The 19,830-nt window shown below is 36.6% G+C and overlaps 1 protein-coding gene across 5 annotated transcripts in view; it reads left to right on the forward strand.

Annotated features, from left to right (window-relative positions):
* The window catches only part of LOC131085776 (neurabin-1-like), a 41,217-nt gene extending 21,487 nt beyond the window's left edge, over positions 1-19,730 (forward strand). For 4 of the 5 annotated variants that reach the window (XM_058028248.1, XM_058028249.1, XM_058028247.1 and 1 more), the window contains exons 10-19: positions 581-677; positions 758-947; positions 1,776-1,927; positions 2,730-3,063; positions 5,389-5,473; positions 6,054-6,125; positions 6,604-6,799; positions 11,174-11,290; positions 16,878-17,066; positions 18,321-19,730. In XM_058028248.1, the coding sequence (XP_057884231.1) occupies positions 581-677; positions 758-947; positions 1,776-1,927; positions 2,730-3,063; positions 5,389-5,473; positions 6,054-6,125; positions 6,604-6,799; positions 11,174-11,290; positions 16,878-17,066; positions 18,321-18,488 (1,600 nt within the window). In that variant the 3' untranslated portion in view covers positions 18,489-19,730. The remainder of the gene's footprint in view (positions 1-580; positions 678-757; positions 948-1,775; positions 1,928-2,729; positions 3,064-5,388; positions 5,474-6,053; positions 6,126-6,603; positions 6,800-11,173; positions 11,291-16,877; positions 17,067-18,320) is intronic. The other variant, XM_058028252.1, reaches the window with a different exon arrangement.
* The last annotated feature ends 100 nt before the right edge of the window (positions 19,731-19,830 follow it).

Consider the following 19,830-nt stretch of genomic DNA (forward strand, 5'->3'; position numbering starts at 1 on the left):
TTGTATGTCATTTCATATGATGCAGGCAAAAACAGCTTTTATTTTTGTTTCCTTCTTGTAGTCATTGTTTCTTTTTTGTAAAACGCAGCCATTGCAATTGCTGTAGGATGGACCAAGTAGAAACTTGAAATGCAATTTAATTTCCAACAAAGAATTTTGCCATAACTTTTGGAACGAAAATATACTGTGTGTGCATGTATCTTTGTGGAAGAGAGTAAGATGTAATGATTGGAGTCGTGCATGTATTTCAGGCTTAAATGCATATGCAACTTGCCGCTTTTAAAATGAGAGATGGTTGTACCTTTGCAGAAAAAGTGTTGCCATGCATCCTTTTTCTGTCCAGACTAAGTCACAGTCATCTCTATTTTCTTTTGAAGACAGTAGAAGCATACAAATAGATATGTCATTTTCTGACATGATAAGATTAATGAATCACCTATACCTTGCAGACTGATTTTTGTCACCATTCACTAATGGAATGTTTTTTAGTTAATGCAATTGTGCGTATTGCTATTTAACATCTTTTTCTGCATTTCTGTATATTACTGTTTCATAGACATGTATATATTTCTTTCACCAGAGAAATAGAATTTATGAAGAAAGAAGAAGATCATTCAAAGCTACTTGAAGAAAGAGACCAGAAATATGCAGAACAACTGAAAATCTATCAGGAAAAAGTAAAGCAGTATTATATTTTGAAATAAACTTCTGCATTTTTGGAGACATGTATCTCACTTCTGAATTTTAATTCTTGCAGATTTCAGAGCTTGAAAATAAATTGAAAGCATATGAGAAAATGCCTTATGTGTTTGAAGGGGGCAGTTTATTGGAAGATGGCTGTCAAAGTCCAGACCAATCTAATGAACAATCAAAGATTAAAGAAGACAATGAAAAAGAAACCAAATCAATAGAAGAAAGAATAAATTCTTTAGATATGCTGGTTTCTGGTAAGTAGAATAAATTCTTTAGATATGCTGGTTTCCTTATTTACACTTAAGGAAAATTAGGAGGCGTTATATGTATAGTGTTTTTTTTTGTTATTAAGAGAAGTGAAGTGTTTCCTGTTTCCTTCTGACTGGGTAAATGTTTTAGCTGAGTCAGTGTGGATACTTGAGTTTAGGTTCCCCCAGCATTTTCAGTAGAATTGTAATGTATTTCTTAGGTGTTGTGGGAAAGAGGAGGTGGATGGAGAGACAACTATTTTAACAGTTCTTTGGATTCTCTGTTAGTTGAACTACTGATGGGACTAAAACAATGAGATATGTCAGTTAAAATCCCATTTATTTCAAGCTATAATTTACAGTAAACTTGCTGTGATTTTTTGTCTCAATTTTATGCACAGAATGTAATGAAATATCAGATGGAGGTTCCAATGAGAATGAAATTTTAAAAATATTTGGCAAATTCTTACTTTGTAAAGAGTTTCTATCCTAAAGAATGATGTTAGGAAGGCACATCTGGGGCACAAATTTTCATCTATTTGAGAACAGAATTCAGTTTTCAATCCATTAGAATTATCATCTGTTGGATTTTATTTTTTTTTTAATTGAAGAAATTGGGTAAAAGTATATTTCAAATTAAACAGAAATTGCTATTGCAATGTGTAAAATAGTACAATATAATATGAAAATTATTTTCATACAGTAATGGTTAATAGGTAGAATAATTCCGACTTAGATTCTGAATATTTTTCTGGACAGGGGGTTGGTGAACTTGCCTAGCAGTTTTTGATGGGGTTTTTGTTTGCTTTTTTGAAAAGTATGTGTTTGTTGCAGATTTTGATGCTTTTGTTGGGGATACTCCCAGATTAGACACCAGTGCCCACAAAGCAAAAGCTCAGCTTGCTTTGAAAGTAAAACGCCAGCCACCTTCTCGGTCAAAGCTGAAAGAATCTCTTGGGGTTGCACAACAGACTGCAAATCTGCAGGTACTGACACTGGTGATCATGTGCTCTGGATACTGACCATGGGTTGAGTTTTATCTGTATTTGCAATTGTAAGTGTTCTCCATGCTTCATGCAGGCTGTGCCAAAGCATCCTTGTTTTATGCTGCATCAAAGGAAAAAACCTTTTAGGGTTCATGACATACATGGGAACTCTGACGTGTTTTTGTGGCACAGTTAATTTGGAGTTAGCAAAGAACTGTGTGAGCTTGTTCTGTGCTGCTTCTGCTTGCTGACAGATTTTGATACAGTGACATGTTGAGAAATACACTATTTTATCTTGTTATGCCTTCATCTGGAACAAGTCAGTTACCAAATTTCTTCAAAAACTAAAGAGTTCTGAAATGCTTCATTTTTCATAAGTCATCATTTGAGTTCACAAGAAGTGTGCCAGTAAAATGTTCTCGTGTTTCTGGAAAACAACTGGAGAATTGAGGTATAGATAGGCAATATATGGGAGAGCCTGTAATAGAAGGAGGACGCTGAACTAATTCAGTGAGATTGAAAACTGGCTGCATTGAATTGGGATGGCTAACGTGTACCAGAACATTTCTGATTTGCCTAGAAGAAGTTTACTTGGGATGTGCAGAAAGATGTGTATAGAGGTGGGTAACACATTCTAAAATCAGATTCATGTGATTCAGATGGTATCCACAAGTATGTAAGTTCAGAAAATTTCCTGAACTGGGGAAGTTTGCTTAGCACATCCTTCCACCCTGGTAAAAGAACAGACAATAAATGAGTATATGTCATGTTTATCAAAAAATAACTTTCAAATGTATTGAAGGATGAAGATTCAGAAGACCACGTTCTCAACAGAGAATCTTCCTCTATGTACCTAACTAAGACCTTAGAAACAGGTGAAAAATTACCTCTCCCATGCCTGGAGGACCCAGATCGAAAGAGTGAAAAGCCTGAGAAAAGAGAAAGCACAGAAAGTCCTCTGGAGTCAAGCCCTTCTGCTTCCACACACTCTTCTCCAGTACACAAACCAAACAACGAAAATAGCACAACCACCACTCGGTCACCTCCTCCTGAAGGGATGGCTCCAAATTCTCCTCAAGGGTATCTCAAGAATGTTAAGCAAAGGGAGGCAAAAGGGAAAGGGAAAGAAGCCAAGGGTAAGACTTATGGGTTTATTATTATTTTAATTCTTCAGGATTGAAATTTTACAAATTTCAGATGTAATCAGTAAGGGTCCTAATACATTTTTGCAAAACACTAGCCTCGTAAGTGGCAATGTATTGGAGAGTAAGTCTGATGGACTTCCTGATTCCCAGAAAACTTCATTGTTGCCTTTGTGCTTCCAGACATTATGCAGGTTTAAACAGGATACAGATTCTGAGAATTGTGGGAATTACCACATTACTCATCATGCCCTTTTAGGATATTTGTTACTAGAAGAAGGTTAAAGGTATTATAATCAGCCTAGTCTCTACTAGTCATTATTTGATAGGAATAGTTGGCATTTTTCTTATGAATAATTGAAAAAGGGATCTAATATAATCTTTTAAATGTTTGATATTTTCTGTAATCAGCTAGTACAAATTTATAAAGACAGATGACTTGCTGTCTCTGGTTTTGTCTGAGCTGTAGGGCATTCTTTTAATACCCTGAAACAGGATTTGTTTTATACTGTCCTTATTTTTATGTGTCTATAAAGACTCAAACAAAAAATAGCCTAAAACAAATGCCACTTATTAAGACACATACCTAATACATCTATGATTTTGCTTTCTTTTCTACAGTTTTTTTTTGTGATGGCAGAAGCATTGTAAAGTTTTTTTTTTGTAAATTTGCCATGGAATTGCTAATTAATGCAGTACATGAGGATTGGTATTGAAAGGTTGCTCTTTGTCAACAAAATTATACTAAATGCTGTTTCTGCCAGATTGTTGCTTTCTAACTGTATTTGAATGTTTGCCTATTATTTTACTGAATTAATCCTTTCTATTACCTTTTCACCCATTCATTTATCAGTCTGTATTTTAACCTACTGTGCCATATTTAAGAAATTACCTCTTTCCTTAAAATACTGCCTCTGGAAATAGAGGTGGAAACAAATGTCAGTATTAAAAGTAAGTCTTCTGGTTTTGTATTCAAGCTGATAGGAAGAAGAGCCAGTTTAATGGTAGTTATAATTTGTTGGATATTATATATTTAGAAAAAGTGCTTAACTAATTAGCTGAAGTTTTAATTTTCATCAGAAACTACGGATTAGATAAGCAAAAAAAAAAAAAAAAAATAAAAGGGGAAGCTCTTGACTAACCTGACTGTCAGGTGTGTGAGCTTTGAGGTAATCCTTCCTGAAATACATAATGGTTGTTTGCTAATGGAGTGATGGGTAGCTGACCTCAGTTTTGTGTACTGAACAGGATTTTTGGTTTTTATGGTCCTTGAAGGGAGTCTATGTATATCATGTTAGGAGTTGTTTTGAAGGTAGAGCTTAAAATTTACTTTGTTTCTCAAAATGTGAACTGCATCTCTTTCACAGGTAGCTAAGTTAGGAAACACATGATTTGCAACACAAAATGTATTTCTTTTTTTTTTTTTTAATCTAGTAGCCTGAGAATGTAAAAGTAAGTACATTTAGGACTTGCAGTAATCTGTCACAGTCCAATGAGAAGACATCATGTGGTTTGTGTCACTTAATTTTGCATAATAATTGAGAAGTTGGTATTGAACATGCTTCCTTTGGCAAAAAATTGGGTCCTAAGAGGTTGTATTCCAGTTGTGAAAATAAGAGCCTTGAAGGAGCTTCAGAGTCCCAGCTGTTTTTTCAGAATAGCCACATTTGCATGCCATTTCCAGTGAACTCAGCTTGTCGGGAGCTCTCTGCTCTCCAGGGACTGACCATTGTGTGAGTTAGGCACAGCTTCTGGAGCAGGCAGGTTATGTATGTAGCCATGTGTGCAGCAGCTGGCCTGGGCTAGGTGCTGAACCAAAAATAATACCAAGAGAGCATCTGTAATACTGTAAGAGTAATAAAGAAATACTAAATGCTATATCTTATACTGGTTATGTGGCTGTATGTTTTGAAGTTGACATTTTGCAAAAGAAGGAGGTACTTCTTTCTAAACCTGTCATAAACTAACTTTTGTTTGTAATTCATTGGAGTAAAATACTGTGGTAATTTTTACCTTTCTGTAGACTGTATAGAATTACTCTTTATCAAAAGGAATATTTTTAAGTAGTTGTCAGCAAGTGTTATGTTGCCATTTTTCAATGGCTGGTACAGACAGCATGATGGGAAGATGGCACAGACAATAACTTAGGCTGGCTGATATGGCTGTAATATTTTCAATTATTATCTGTGCGTGGGAATGGGAGTTTTAACACTGTCTCCCAGGTCATAGTATCTGACTTACAAACTTCATCATTAGTAGCTGAAAATTGCAGGTATTTTTACAACAACATTTTTATTTTTCACCTGTCTATGAAAACAGAAGAAAGGAAAAATGAAGACAGGACAGCAGAAACAAATGAAGGAATTCCACCTGGGAAGTCCAAAAGGAGATTTCCAGATTTTGGGTGAGATTTTACATGTGTTCCTTCAGAAATAAGTGTTGTTCTGTGTTACTTTAGAGAATATTATGTTCTCTAAATAAACAATGTTGAGGTGTCCAGTAATGTTACTTCATAACACCTTTGAAGATGGGATAAAGCTTGTTGAAGCCAACTAACATTAAAGACTTAGACTAGTACTTCAATAAATGCATCATAGTGTATAACATAAAGATTAGCTGATTTCACACACTGATAATGTGCTTAGTGACTGTGCTCAAGTTGCTGTGCATTGCTTAGGAGCATTAATGTAGCAATAAAACTGTGGTTTTCCTCCTGGTTGTATCCACTGTATGCTAGGCTTCTTTAGCTATTGCTGTATTTATTTTGGTTATCTGTGGCTTTTGAAAGGGTACTGTCATGAATCTTAAATAGAATATGAGTGCCAGAACTTTTTAAATTGCATGCATAATCTGCAGAATTATGCTTTGTGTAACAATACAAATGTGGCTTTTTGTAACTGTTGAAGTCAATGTGAAAACTAATTTGCTGATTTAAAGAAATGTAAATGTAAGTGCTTTATGAAATTTGTGTTTTTTCACTTCAGTGGATTGCGGAAATCTGGGGGGAAGGGTAAGAAGCAAGAAAAAGAAAATCTAAGAGGTTCTCTGGATAGCAGGTAGGTCTTTTGTTAGTTTATACATACATGCTGCATTCCTTAAATTTGTAACCTAAGGATTTCTTTAAAACTGTCATTAATGTTTGATCCTAAAGTACATTCTTGTATAACAGTGGCAAAATTCTGTGAAGATTTAATGATACAGAGATGAGCCTAAGAGAGTAGAGGAGACAACCTTAAAACTATTTTGCTTAGGAAGATGAATGTTGAGTAAATTAAGTTAGCAGTTACTGGAAATTATTAAATTGTGTGAAATACTGCAAAAATTTGTGTTATATAATAACTCATTATTTCACATGGATATTTTAAGGCAAGCATCAGTTTTCATTTCAAGTATCAGTTGTGCTGTGAAACTGGTAAAAATAAGTGGTGTGTTTTGAGTTTGTTCCTGTTTTTAGCGGGGTGGTTGTGTATTTGAGGGGTGGGATGCAGTTTTTTGCTGTTTTTATTTAAACAGAATTTCATCTGCTTATCTCAGAGGTTCCCGAGAACTTTTGGATGACTCTGGCAACTATCTATCAGCATCAGATTCAGATTCCCCTGCTCCTACTTGCATGCCTTTCTCTTGGTTTGGAGACAGCCACAAAGAGCCTCAGGTTTCAAGTAGCAGTCTGCAGGTTACTCAGAGTGGGCAGGATGGTTGTGAGCATGGTCAAGACAAGAACAGAAGCAAGGTAAATATGACTAATTTGTGCTTTGAATGTTTAAGTGTTGCATTTTGATGAAGTAAAAATATCAGTGGTTAGTGTGTGTAAGCCTAATGACTTAGTCCTTTACCACATCACCTCTTACAAACATTGCTGGAGCAGTTTGAGATACTACAGCTCTTACAAGGAGGAATTGTGAGAGTGTTGTGTTCCCTCCTTCAGCTGAAGCTCAGTAGAGCCTATTCAGGCTGAAGTAGCATCTAAGAAAGAATCACAGGGCATGTTCTTTCACTGGTTGGTAATGCTAAAAGTAATGTAGTAAGTAGTGTAAAAGTAAGTAGTAAGTAAAAGTAATGTAAGTAGTTTCAGGAAAGTATAGTTTTAGAGGTCTAATCTGTTTTCCAGACGAGTTCATGGAGGAATTGTGCATAAATAGAGGTCAGCTGTCCAAACAGTTGGCCAGCCAGTTCTTACTGTACTGGAATGTAGGATTGGAGTACCAGACAGGTGGAGGAAGATAGTATCCTACTTTTCATTAACAAATGTGGTACTAGATGCCAAGAAACACATCTATAGGACACTTTCTTCCAGGCTTCAGAGTAGCTAATAATCTAATAATTTAGAGCCTTTTAACCAGATCTTGAAAATGAGGCAACACAGTTCAATCTATAACCATAAAGTTTAAACTATTTGAAAGGAACAGCTTTAGAAACTAAAAGATGTAATGTGTGTGCTGTCTGAATATTTGGTGAAACCTTTTTCAATTTAACACTGTTCCCAGCAATTTTACTGACTGTATTCTTGTTTCCTTTAGATTTTGTCAAATTGAAAATTACAGTTATTTGAGTAAGGTGGTTTATTCTTGAGTTTCACACTTTTTCTTCACTTTGGATGGCTAAAATACCCTTTCATGTATTGGTTTTCTTCTGTGCTGTTAGAAATAAAGGAGTTGTATATATGGAAGAGAAACTTGCCAGGTTTTAGTCCATGAAGTCACTGATATTTTGCAGAGATTGCAGATGACAAGTTTGCTTTCCATGTTTCCAGATGGTGATTGCACTAAAATGCTGTTGTAATACTTTTCTTAAATACTTTGTTTCACTAGTGTAAATCTTCAGTCCCTGTGATAATGGTAAATTGTCTGCATACATAGTTTTAAAAAGTACAGAAAGTGATTTTAGAATCATACAGTAACACAGGAACTTAATAAGAGTAGGAATTTTTTAATCTCTGAAGTGGAACAGTACTTCACAAACTGCTGCCCAGTGTGCATCAGTCTTGTGTATTTACAGCTCTTGCATTGGTTGCTACTCTTGGAGCCTGCAGTGGCCAAAAGATGTTTCTGTAAATAACCCAGGAATTTGGAAGGTATATGCATATTCTTGGATACAATTTTTGATTAAATAGTAATGCATGGCTGGTCTCTTAATAGGCTGGTCTCTTGATAGGCTGTAGTTGGTCTCCTAATAGGCTGTAGCAAAGCTGTGCAGAGTAGTTTCCTGAATAGATAAGGAATCAGTGGGTTTATCATTGATTCAGAGGAACACGTTGGTCCCCTCTTCATTGCTCCTTTCTATCTGATTTGAATAAGTTTTGTAAGCATAGTAAAAGTCCCACTGCTGCATTTCTACTATAAGCATCCATAATGTGCTTAAGCAGCTCCTAATGTTTTCATGTACCTACTATATACACCTACTTTTGGCAGTCAAAAAGTTACAGATGTTACCAGACTAAGTGCTCTTTTCCTTTCCACATTGTTGTGAAGTAATCGTTTTTTCTTCTTTTCTTTTTACTGGACTATACTTCCCAAGATGATTACTGTATCAACCTTCCAGCTGGTTTCTTGCCTACTGGATTGGGGGTTTTTGTTTCCTTCTCATGCTCCAGTATGTAATTGTTGTTTGCTGCTCTCTTGCTGCAAACCAGCAGCTGGAAGATTATGCAAGTCTCCAGCTATATTCTTGCTTTGTAAAATGGTAGAAAGCTGTTCCCATTGAAGAACAGATTCTCATACATTCATTAATCATAAAATCATTCTTTTCCTCTCCAAAGTCAGGCTGGTTTCACTTTGCAATGTTTGGAGTCTTCTGTAAACATGGAGATGTGACAGTGGTTGCTGCTTCAAATGAATGACTAACTGTTGTAGATCTGAATTTAGGGTTGATAATTACATATGTACAGTTACAGGGCTTTGGCTTTTTTTGCTGTGAAAAGATATGAAAACTAACAAAGAAATGTGCTTGACCACTCAGAAGTGAGCCTTGTTAATAAAACAATATAAAAGCAAGAGACAAAGTCATCTTCCCAGAATTCAAGGGAACAATACTCCTTTTTGTTGATATCAACTCAAAATTTATAAATAAAGAAATATATCATAAATATAGCAATAGCATTTACTCATTTTATTTTGTAGTATCCAATGTGATCTAGTGACAGCATTTCTTAAACAGGAGGTAAAAGTAGAAAGCCTAAAATAAGAACTTTGTCATTCAAAAAAATCTCTGTGGAACCAAGTCCTTAGCATTGTAGTTGTGTTTTAGCATTGATGGTGCAAGGAATATAATTACATTCCTTATTACCTGGTTTCTGGTTTTGCAAAATTTGCCTCTGAAAGTCACTATACTTGAAATGTTTTTGCTTTCTTAAAATGGTTCTGAAGTTAGTTTTAAACTTAAGAGTTTGACAAAGTAGTGAGTCAACTTCTTGATCCTTGTGAAAACAAAACCACAGGAACTAAAATCCTGTGTGCTTGCAGACAGTTCTTAACTTAAGTTCTTATTTAAGAACTTAATTTAAGTTCTTAAATAAGTTCTTGGTGTAATTCTCTGATACAATACACACTTATACATAGTGTTTATACTCATTGTTTTTCCAGAATACTACTTAGCTTCTGTAAGTGTGTGTGCAGTCTTTCATTTTCAGTGCAAGGAAGAGCAGTGTGGTATAAACTATATCCTAGTACCTTAAATGGTAGGAAGCATACCTATAAAACCTCTTCTGTCCAAATTCTGTGCTATTCAAGAGTCAAAACCCTTTGCAACTGGCTCTAAATGCTTAAAAGGCAATTACTCCTATAAACTGATTAGGAGCAGAGGGAGGAGAAAATATTGCAACTGGTGCTCAGATGCCTTACTTTTGACCATATTTTTATTATTGTATCTTTTAGTTTAGTTTGTCTGAATTTTTCTTGATTTTTTTGTAAAAGAAGAAAGAGTGAGGGCAGCTAAAAGAAAAGCTCTTAAATAGATTTTCAGTTTGGGTTGAAGGTAATTTGAGAATAAGTTGATGGAAAAAGTATTCAGTTATTTCTGGTAATAATTTTTACATCTAAAAGACTGAAGAATACCTAAAATTTTATGTAATTATTAAAATAATCTACATGGTAAATAAAATACCATTTCTCGGTCAAGAAAAGTACTACACAGAGGTAGCAGGAAAACTCAGGTTGTGGGGGTTTTATGTTTGTTGTGTTGTGGTGGTGATGACTTTTTTCTTGAGATTTGGTGTGGTGTTTTCCAGGCTGAAAATGTGTATCAATAATTTAGAGTATAAGGGAGTGCACTTAGAAAACAAAAATAGAATAATCCAGAAAACTGAGAGTTCAGGTGAAATTGAAATCAGAACACAAATACAGAAGTGATAAATGAAGGTAACTGCAAAAATGTAGTTCTCTTATACAAGCATAAGTAACTGAAGAAAAATATCCTTAAGATCAGCCTTATTTGGGATCTCAGGTTATTTATGCACGTAGGGATGTGGTATGGCATCCTTACAAAGTGTAATTGGTTGATTAGAGACTTAGAGAACATTAGAGGAAAATACTAGTAAATAATTACTTACTGTTTGTAGGCAGCAAAGAGTAGTGCTGAGACATAAATCTTTAGAAAGGCAAAAGTAGGAGGCATTTTTTGGCAGCATTATTTTTCACTCACTAACACAAAATATTCTCAAGGTCACAATCTGAGTTGGAAATGGAGGGAATCAACAGAACGCTACCTTCTGAAACACATTCATGGTGTTCGTGGAGGTTTCAGTTTAATGAAAGTTCATCATGAATAAGTCGAATAAATGCATTTTAAATTGCTTCTCCCACAGTGTGGATGCCTGCTGAAAAAGTAACTGATGCACTTCCTTGTGTATTCTAACACCATTTCAGGTTATGACTGATTCTCTGCATAAGTTGCTCTTCTTGGGGATGTTGCTTTAAGTTCATTACTGCGTTTCTGAATTCAGAAATTTAACAAAAAACAAGTCAGATGCTTGATACAGTTATTACATTTCATATGTATTCTAAAGGTAACTGAGTCATACTATTTTTTTAAACCAAAAATTAGAATGTCACCTAATGACCTGCTTTTCCAACAAGTGAGTTAATAAAACATTATTTCCACTTGTTTGCAGAGTAGAATTGTCATAGATGATACATACCATAGCAAGCCAAGTTGTGAACTTTCAGGGTTAGTGACAGAACCAAATCTGTCAGGTCGTTCACACACTTTAACCTTCTCTTCAAATGAGGTGAGTTTCAAAGTGTGTATATGTGTGTTGTTGATGTTGTTGTTCACACTACGGCATGTTTCATAGAAACAGATGTGTGTAATGTGAAACTAGATGGCTGTTCCATATTTGAATGTTGTAGAGCACCCTAAAGAAGCTGTTAAGTGAGCTAAGGACATGCAGTAGTGGATGACAGATCACCCTGTGTGCTCTGAGCCTAGTTATATCTTAAAAATTGGAATGAACTAACTGATCATAACTGTTCTGTTCCACTGATTTAAAGTAACTTCTTGGGTGAATGAAAACTGCAACATTGTTGACTTCGCCTTCACATCTTGTGCAGGTTTGTTTTAAGATAAAATTTCACATCAATTATAAAAAAGAAAAAAGTCAGAAAACGTGGTGGTTCTGATATATAGGTAGAAATTAGACACCTGAAAGTGTGTTCATTCCCCTGGAGAACTAATTCTTTTGGCTACAGCTGAAACCCAAAGTCCACACTTCAGTAGCATTCTGAGATAGTGTCTCTTTTGGTGTTTGACTGATGGACATCTTAATAAATTGAATCCTTTAGTTTAGGAAAAGTAATTAAAAACAGAACATCGTTATCTTATGTAAAATGAATTAGGGAGCTTGCCAGACTGGTGGTTCATGAATATAATGGGATTTTTATTAGCTGTCTTAAGTCAGTCATTGGTGAAAATCTTACCAAATCCCAGTAATATGTAGAAAGTCACCACAGTCTTACAAACAATGTTATAAATTCACTGACATAAAAATCTGAGGTGTCAAAAATTATATAAACAGTTTACAGGTTGTAGTAGTGGATTAAGTTTTTGCAGAGTTTTTTTTGAGATAATAGTGTTAGATCTAATGAAAACCAGAGGAACTCCAGTTAATAATCTATCTTTGCAAGTACTCCATGCGGTTTTTTGAATGGAATGTTTTGTGATTGGAATATGTGTTTCTAAAACTTTCAAGGAGTATAAATTATAAGGCTTTATTATAGATGTCTTCTTGAATATTGTTCTTTGATCAGTATTACAAACTTTCAGTAAATTTTGGATTCTAAAACTAAAATGAAAGCAGTTTAGTTGTCCATGTGTGAAGTGATGATTTAAGCCTCTTTTTATTATAGATGAGTTCCAGTGTCCTGTCTAATTCATATGTTGCTTATTGTCCTGGTTTTGCATGACCAGTGAAAGCTGTTTGTATCTTTTCGGTAATTACATTGAGTATCAAGGGCCTACTCTGAGGAGAACAAGGAACAAACTCTGAACTGTTTCCTCATTTGGAAAGCAGTATGTGTGAACAAAATACATAGTTCTGTTCTTTGGGGTTTTTAAAGTTTGTAGTCTAGATCTGGGAAAAGTAATCCATCTTACAACATTTTAGGGCATTTCAAATCACAGAATCGAAGGGGTTGGAAAAGACCTCAGAGATCATCAAGTGCAGCCTATGACTGGACTTGAACACCACCTTGTCAACTAGACCATAGCACTGAGTGCCATGTTCAGTCTTTCCTTAAACATCTCCAGGGACAGTGACTCCGCCACCTCCCTGGGCAGTCCATTCCTATGTTTGGTCACCCTTGCTATGAAGTAAGTCTTCCTGATGTTCAACCTGAATCTTACCTGGCTAGCTGAAGACTATGTCCTCTTGTCTCTGGGTGCCTAGGAGAAGAGGCCCCCTCACCTGGCTACACCCTCCTTCCAGTAAGTTGTAGAGAGGTCCCTTTGAGTGTCCTCCGGGGTAAACACCCCATCTCCCTCAGCTGCTCCTCATGGGATTTGTGCTGCACAGCCTTCACCAGCTTTGCTGCCCTTCTCTGGACCTGTTCCAGCACCTCAATGTCCTTTCTGAACTGAGAGGCCCAGAACTGGATGCAGCACTCAAGGTGTGACCTCACCAGTGCCAAGTACGTGACAATCACTGTCCTGGTCCTGCTGGTGACACTATTCCTGACACAGGCCAGGATTGCCCCTGGCTTTCTTGGCCACCTGGGCACACACTGGCTCATGTTCAGCTGTTGTCTACCAGCACCCCAAGCCCTTTCCCACTGGGCCACTTTCCAGCCACTCTGCCCCCAGCCTGTAGCACTGCATGGGGCTGTTGTGGCCAGTTTGTAGGATCCAGCAGTTGGTCATGTTGAACCTCATGCTCTCGGTCTGGCCCATCCATCCAGCCTGTCCAGGTCCCTCCGCAGGATTTTCCTACCCTCCAGCATCAATATTATCACCTAACTTGGTGTTGTCCATGAATTTACTGAGGGTACGCTCAATCCCTTCATTCAGATCACCAATAAAGATACTGAACAGGATCCTTAACTTAAGCTCTTACTAATTTCTGCCTGATGGTTGTTGTCCAGATGGGTTCATGAGTATGCAGGATGAGTCGTGCTAGCCAGTGTAACTCCAGCTCTCAGAGGAGTGGGCTGTTGAACACTGCCTTATAAATCCTGGACTTGGAAACGCCTCTTGGACACCTACCTAGGGGCAGCTCTGAGGGGTCTGCCTCTGCTGTGCAGGTGCTCACAGGCAGTTTGGGCAGGTGACTGCCTGCTGAGAGTTCAGTTGTCAGTAGCCAGCTAGTTACAGCAGAGGCACTTCACTCGCAGATGGTTAGCAAGCCAGTGGGTAATCCTTCTAATGTTCCTAATATGCTAAATGGGGTGGTGGCAGTGGTGTTTTCTTGGGCTTGATATTTTTATCTCCAGAGCCTTTATTTGTTTTCTGAGTCACATGCATTTTTATGCAGGAGCACATAGCTTTCTCACGCTTCCATACCTTAGAAGTAGTTTTAGTTCTGCTTTCTGAATTTGCAGCTGATCTCTTTCTTGTGTGTGTAGTGGCTGTTTTGGGGACTCTTAACTTTGCTGTACAAAAACAACTTGGCATGTTCCTTCTGCCTCTGAATGGACATTTGAGAAAAAAAAAAAAGATGCAGAGGTATTATTTAATGACCAATAATCCTTACTCAAAAATTGGTGTTTTTCATCTTATCCTTCTACAGTTTCCCCTTTCCTTTACTCTGAAAAATAGTCACAGGTTCTTTCCCTAGTGTAGTAGTGAAAAATTCAAATTTTATAGTATTAAATATCTGTGAGGAGATGATGTCTGTGTTTTAACACAGATTCAGATGTTGCTACAACTTCTGGTTTTAGGGTTCCGTCTTTACCAATATGAAGTAAAAGGAGTTTGTTAGCAATTGATGATGCTGAAGCTGCAATTCATAGCTAAGCCTGTAGAATCCTCCATAGTGCAGCCTGTTAGATGCTCTAATCTGTGCTGTTTGGGCAAATTGGTTTAGAGAGTCCTCAAGATTCTGTCAGGGGACAGCAATTCTCTGACAAAATGAAATAATCTGAGTCTCTTTTTTTTTTTTGACAAGAATACATCTTCAGTACTTTCACTCTGAAATTACAGAAGGGAAGTTCTCGCATGGCTTGCACAGATTCAACAAATCTAGAGTGAGTTCTAACTGGAATAAAAGACTTGACACATTTTTTCATGTAAAGGAGATATATAGATACATACACACCCCCACCTCAAATGATAAAATTACGTAGATATATTAAAAACTATGTATGTGACAGCAATATATTTTAGTATTTCTTCAGTGCCCTTCTCTGGGCCTGTTCCAGCACCTCAATCTCCTTTCTGAACAGAGAGGCCCAGAACTGGATACAGAACACGAGGTGGCTGAAAGACCACACATGAAATACAGGTCCAGCCTAAAATGCAAAGTGTTTCCCCTTTTTTATGTACTATTCATGAACACTTGTTAGTATGAGACAAAGTTGCCAATATATATTTTTTTATTGCAATATCAGATTGGGGAAGTACTGTTAGGTAAAATTATTTAAAACAAATGTGCATTTTTAAATTCCCCTGCTAATTTATCCAACTAATCTTCTTTGTGTGAAGCATCTCAAGCTTGATAGCTTGGATAGAAGACTCAGTTGTCTTGATACAGATGCTGTATAGAGCACTTCAATCTAATCCTCTTCTAGAGCCCTTTGCTGTTATTTTATGCAAATTGCGATTCTCCCTTCGCACATCAGTAAGGCAGATGTGTTCATTATATCTACATAAGTATTTTGATTTGGATAAGGAGTTCATTTTTTAAATAAATATTCTGATTGTTCCCACTTGCCTTACTTTGATTTATCTCAGAAATCAAATCAAATGTGCTCCTACAGTGGTCCTGCTACGTTCCAGCTGCTAGTGGCCATTGAGTCTTTGTGATCAGACTTGGGCTATTTGGAAGTGAAAATCCTTTGAAATGGTTGTAGTGGGGATTTTCAGACCTCAGCACAAACTGTTCAGCTCTACAAACTCATTCCTATTTTTATGGATTGCCTGTTAATATAGCCACTGTCCCTTGTTTCACAGACCAGGGAAAGCAAAACCATTTTGAATTATGTGTAGTCCCTCACATTGGAAATTTGAAAATTCTCTGTTTCCCCTCGTATGGGTCTTCCATCCTCCGTGCTCAGATCCACTGTGTTGTATGATCAGATCATGTCACAGGCCTACATGTCACTGTCTTTGACTTGTAATCACCACAATAATTTTGTTACATCAGTCAACTCTCCCAAACATTCCATCAAATAAGCTGAATTTTGTGAGATCCCTTTGGCTGGCAGCTGTAGTTGTTCACCTGCCATTTTACATGATCATCTCTCAAATCTGTAACTAGGAAACCCCTTTTGTCCGTGTTTTCTGTTTACAAATGCGTGTAAGGCCTGCTGGAAAAGGGGAGCATGTTTTCTGCAGTTTGCGAATATCTCGGATGAGAAGTCTGCAAGTCTAATGCAGCCTGTACTCAGTCATGAGCTGGTGAGAGATGATTCTGGATAGTTAATAAAACTTCAGTTAACTGATGTTAGTGATTCAAGTACCACACTGGAATTACTTCTCTGCAGACACTGAGCTCTGTTGTGTAGCTTTTCTTTTGTGATGAAGTAACAGTGCTTCAGGACAAACAGCAGTACCTTTTCCCCTTGGAAGCAAAATGAAATTGAAGCAAGGTGCCTCAAAAGCTCTGTGAGCTGGCAAACTATATTTTCAGTGGAAGTCTACAAGCTGCTATGTTTCTGAAATGATCATCTTTTATTTGGGCAGTCCTTATACAATATCAACCTAATAGCATTAGTTCAAAGAACAAGCAGTCTTCTCTTGACAAATGTACAAAATGTAATAAAACTGTACCTAGAACACTCACCAGATTTACTGGCTACTAGAATTGTTTTTATTCTGGATTTCCATCACTTAACAACAATAATAGAGTTGAAGTGCTTCATAATTCTTTACGCAGTGTAAGGTAGCATCTAACATTCAGATAGAGCTACCTTAACCAGCTAACTGAGGAAGAGTGTTCCTTGTTTGGATAGGTCCAATTTACCATTTATGTTCTGTTTCTGACTTTGTGTTGTATGTTGAAGTGTCTTGTTTATAGTAAATTAGGCAAACTGATCTCAAGAACTTTACTTTTGGAGTAGAGCATGTGTAAAAATGCACTTCGTTAACCAAACTCACCTGACAACTGGAATTCAACATACAGTCAAGTAAAATATTGCTTATGGTGACTTTTCTCAATTGGTTAGGCATTGGATGATGAATTTACAACAACAGGAAAGCAAAATCAGTGGCACAGTAGACCTATTTCTGAATGGACCACCCAGCAAGTGTGCCACTGGTTAATGGGAATGAACATGGAGCAGTATATCACAGAGTTCACAGCTATGAACGTAGATGGACAGCAGCTGATGCAGCTCGACAGTGAGAAGCTGAAGGTATGTGTACATGCCAGGATTGATTTGTAACTGTATAGGTTTCACTGCTTATTTAGACATATTTTTAACTTACAAAGTCAAATTTCCTGGTTCTGTGGCTTTTTAAGGGACAGTTACTCGCTCTTGTTATTTTATTTTGAGTTGCTTTTGAAATACTTGGAGACTGTATAGTTAGATGGTAATTAGTAATTGATTGTAAAATTAAAGGCTGTTTACAGTCAGAAAAATAACAAATATTGCTTCCTTGAGGAAATGAAAGGAAGCATATTTGTCCAAGGAGTCTTGATACATCTGTCACCAATCTCAACTAAGGTCATACCAAAACAAGTTCTGGCCAATTGAAATAGAATTGCAGGATCCCGTTTTAGAAATCCATTTCTTCAATATTTCCTCTTCAAATGGGAAGGCTGAAATCCTATCTGGTGACATTTAAAATGTTTCAAGTTTTTTCTTGCCATATTGCACCTGGAAGCTGTACTATGTATGTATCCCTTATAGTTCTGGTAAATTTCTGCAGTTTTTCTTTCTTGTTAGATTATGAGACTGTATTCTGGACAGGCAAGATGTGCAGCTAGAAGAGGTTCATTGGTCAGCTCTGGCGTAAGGCAAATTATTATTAATGATTTATAGCAGAACTCGAGGAGCTTAGGGGGAAAAAAGGTGTTCTAACTTCAGCCTCCAAAATATGCCTGCATTTTAAACAGACATGTAACACGAAATGTCCTGCTTTATAAAACCGCGTGGGCACAGGGAAGATAGCAGTGGCTGGCCTGTCAGTGCTGTCCCCGCCAGCCGCGGGGCCGTGGGCGCTGTGCCCGGAGCTCCGGGCGGGTGAGGGATCGCTGCTGCCACCTGCCGGCCGCCTCCTAATAATGCGCCTTAAAGGCCTGCAAAATCACAGAGTTGGTACCGAGTAAAAATTCCTCGTGTGCAAAAAGAGCTAGGAAAATATCTGGACACTAAAACAAATGATGCTATTTTCTGGGAATTCCCATGGGTTTACATGTTTGTAAAATGCAACATGAAATTGTTATTTTACAACTGAAGAGCTAGCCTTGGTTTTCTTACCTACCTTGTCACCCAGATGATTATTTGCAGTGTTTCTGTGGCCCTGAGTCTTTATTTTTCAAATAAACAGACTATCTTGTCGAAAGGTGGATAACACTTTCTTATACTGTTAATGCACAAGCATTGATAACAGTGCTGTTGAAAAAAATCACTGATGAGGTTTTGTTTTGTTTTCCTCCTTCAAAGGCTTTGGGAGTTACCAGTCAAAATGACCGATCAACAATAAAGAAAAAAATTAAGGATATTAGAAAAACACAGGAAAAACTGGAAAAGCAGAAGGAAAAGGTTCAAAAGAAGGAGAAAGAAGTTCGCAAGACTGGCAGAGTTGTGGCCACTCTTGAATCAAGCTGCTAAAATGACCATTTTATTTTAGTGCAGACTTGCCTAAACTGGAGGAAGTTCAGCAGATTTGTATATAATTGTACAATTGAGGGAGGAGGGAAAGTGCAACAGTTCAACAGTTCAACGTGGTAGGTGGTTTTTTACTTTTAATTGTGGTCCCTCCCCATTACAGCCCAGTAAAATGAAATAATGTTTTCAGTATTTTTATTTCTAGTTGACTCTGCCTGTACTAATGGACAATAATTTAACTTTCTGCCTTAAGTAATATTTCTGCTTCTAAGGTGTCATATGCCCTTTTCATTAAATCAATGTTTGTGAAAAGTAGAATACTGTTTTAAAAATCTTTCCAGTATTAGTCAGCTAGCATTTGATAGAGTTAAAGGTGATAGAGGGACAATAGAAAAATCCTGCCAACAAATTCAGTCTGTGACAGTCTGTTTATCTGTTGCCACTAAAGATGTATAGTAAAAATTAAGTTTAAGAAATGGTAATGTCAAATTAATTTAAAAAGAAAGCATGTATTTGGAATTTAGGATTATTTTAATTCTTTTACTTCCAGAACTTCATTCAAAGTTCACTTTAGTAGCATATCATTTTTCAATTCTATGTGTTGCAATTTACTGAGAAAATAACAAGAAATACTAAGTAGTTTTCACAAACTACGGATCCTAAGCATAATACTAAGTTTTCTGTACACTACCCATATGGTGTTGGGACAAGGTTTAAGCCTATAAATAAGATCCTTTTTAACCTATTTTTCCTAAATAATACATAGTTTTATAGATTTATGCTATGAATAAGATCGATTTGCAATACATGTATTTCTCTTTTCTACATGCGACAAGATTTTTTGCGGACCAAATTTATATATTTGCTAATTTTAAACAATACTGTTTTTCAGACTTCAAATACTGAGAGAAGAATTGTAGGAAAAATTATTACTGACACCCTGGGTTTCTGCCTTGTATTTAAATGTTCAGTTGTAGACTACAGATTATTTCTCTTTAAAGGAGGATTTGATTCTTGACATAGCTTAGAACATGACTTGGTGTTTTGTATATTTACATACTATTTTCTAGACATACTACAAGAACACTTCCTTAATTTAGATTATTCCAGAAACATAGACTAGATTAAATATCAATTCCACCCTAGAATGGACTAGAACAAAACTTACATAGCTCGTTTATGTGGACCAAGTTCTCCTTTAAATCTATGGACTGTTTTTCATTTTAATTAAATGAATGAACTTCACTGTTGGTGTTTCACATTTATTATTTTTTTGTATAAATGTCTTAAGAATTTCAGCAAAAGGACTGCGTGGAAATGCTTCTGCACACTAAGCATTTCCAAA

The sequence above is a fragment of the Melospiza georgiana genome, chromosome 7 (assembly GCF_028018845.1).
Source record: "Melospiza georgiana isolate bMelGeo1 chromosome 7, bMelGeo1.pri, whole genome shotgun sequence".
NCBI lineage: Eukaryota > Metazoa > Chordata > Aves > Passeriformes > Passerellidae > Melospiza > Melospiza georgiana.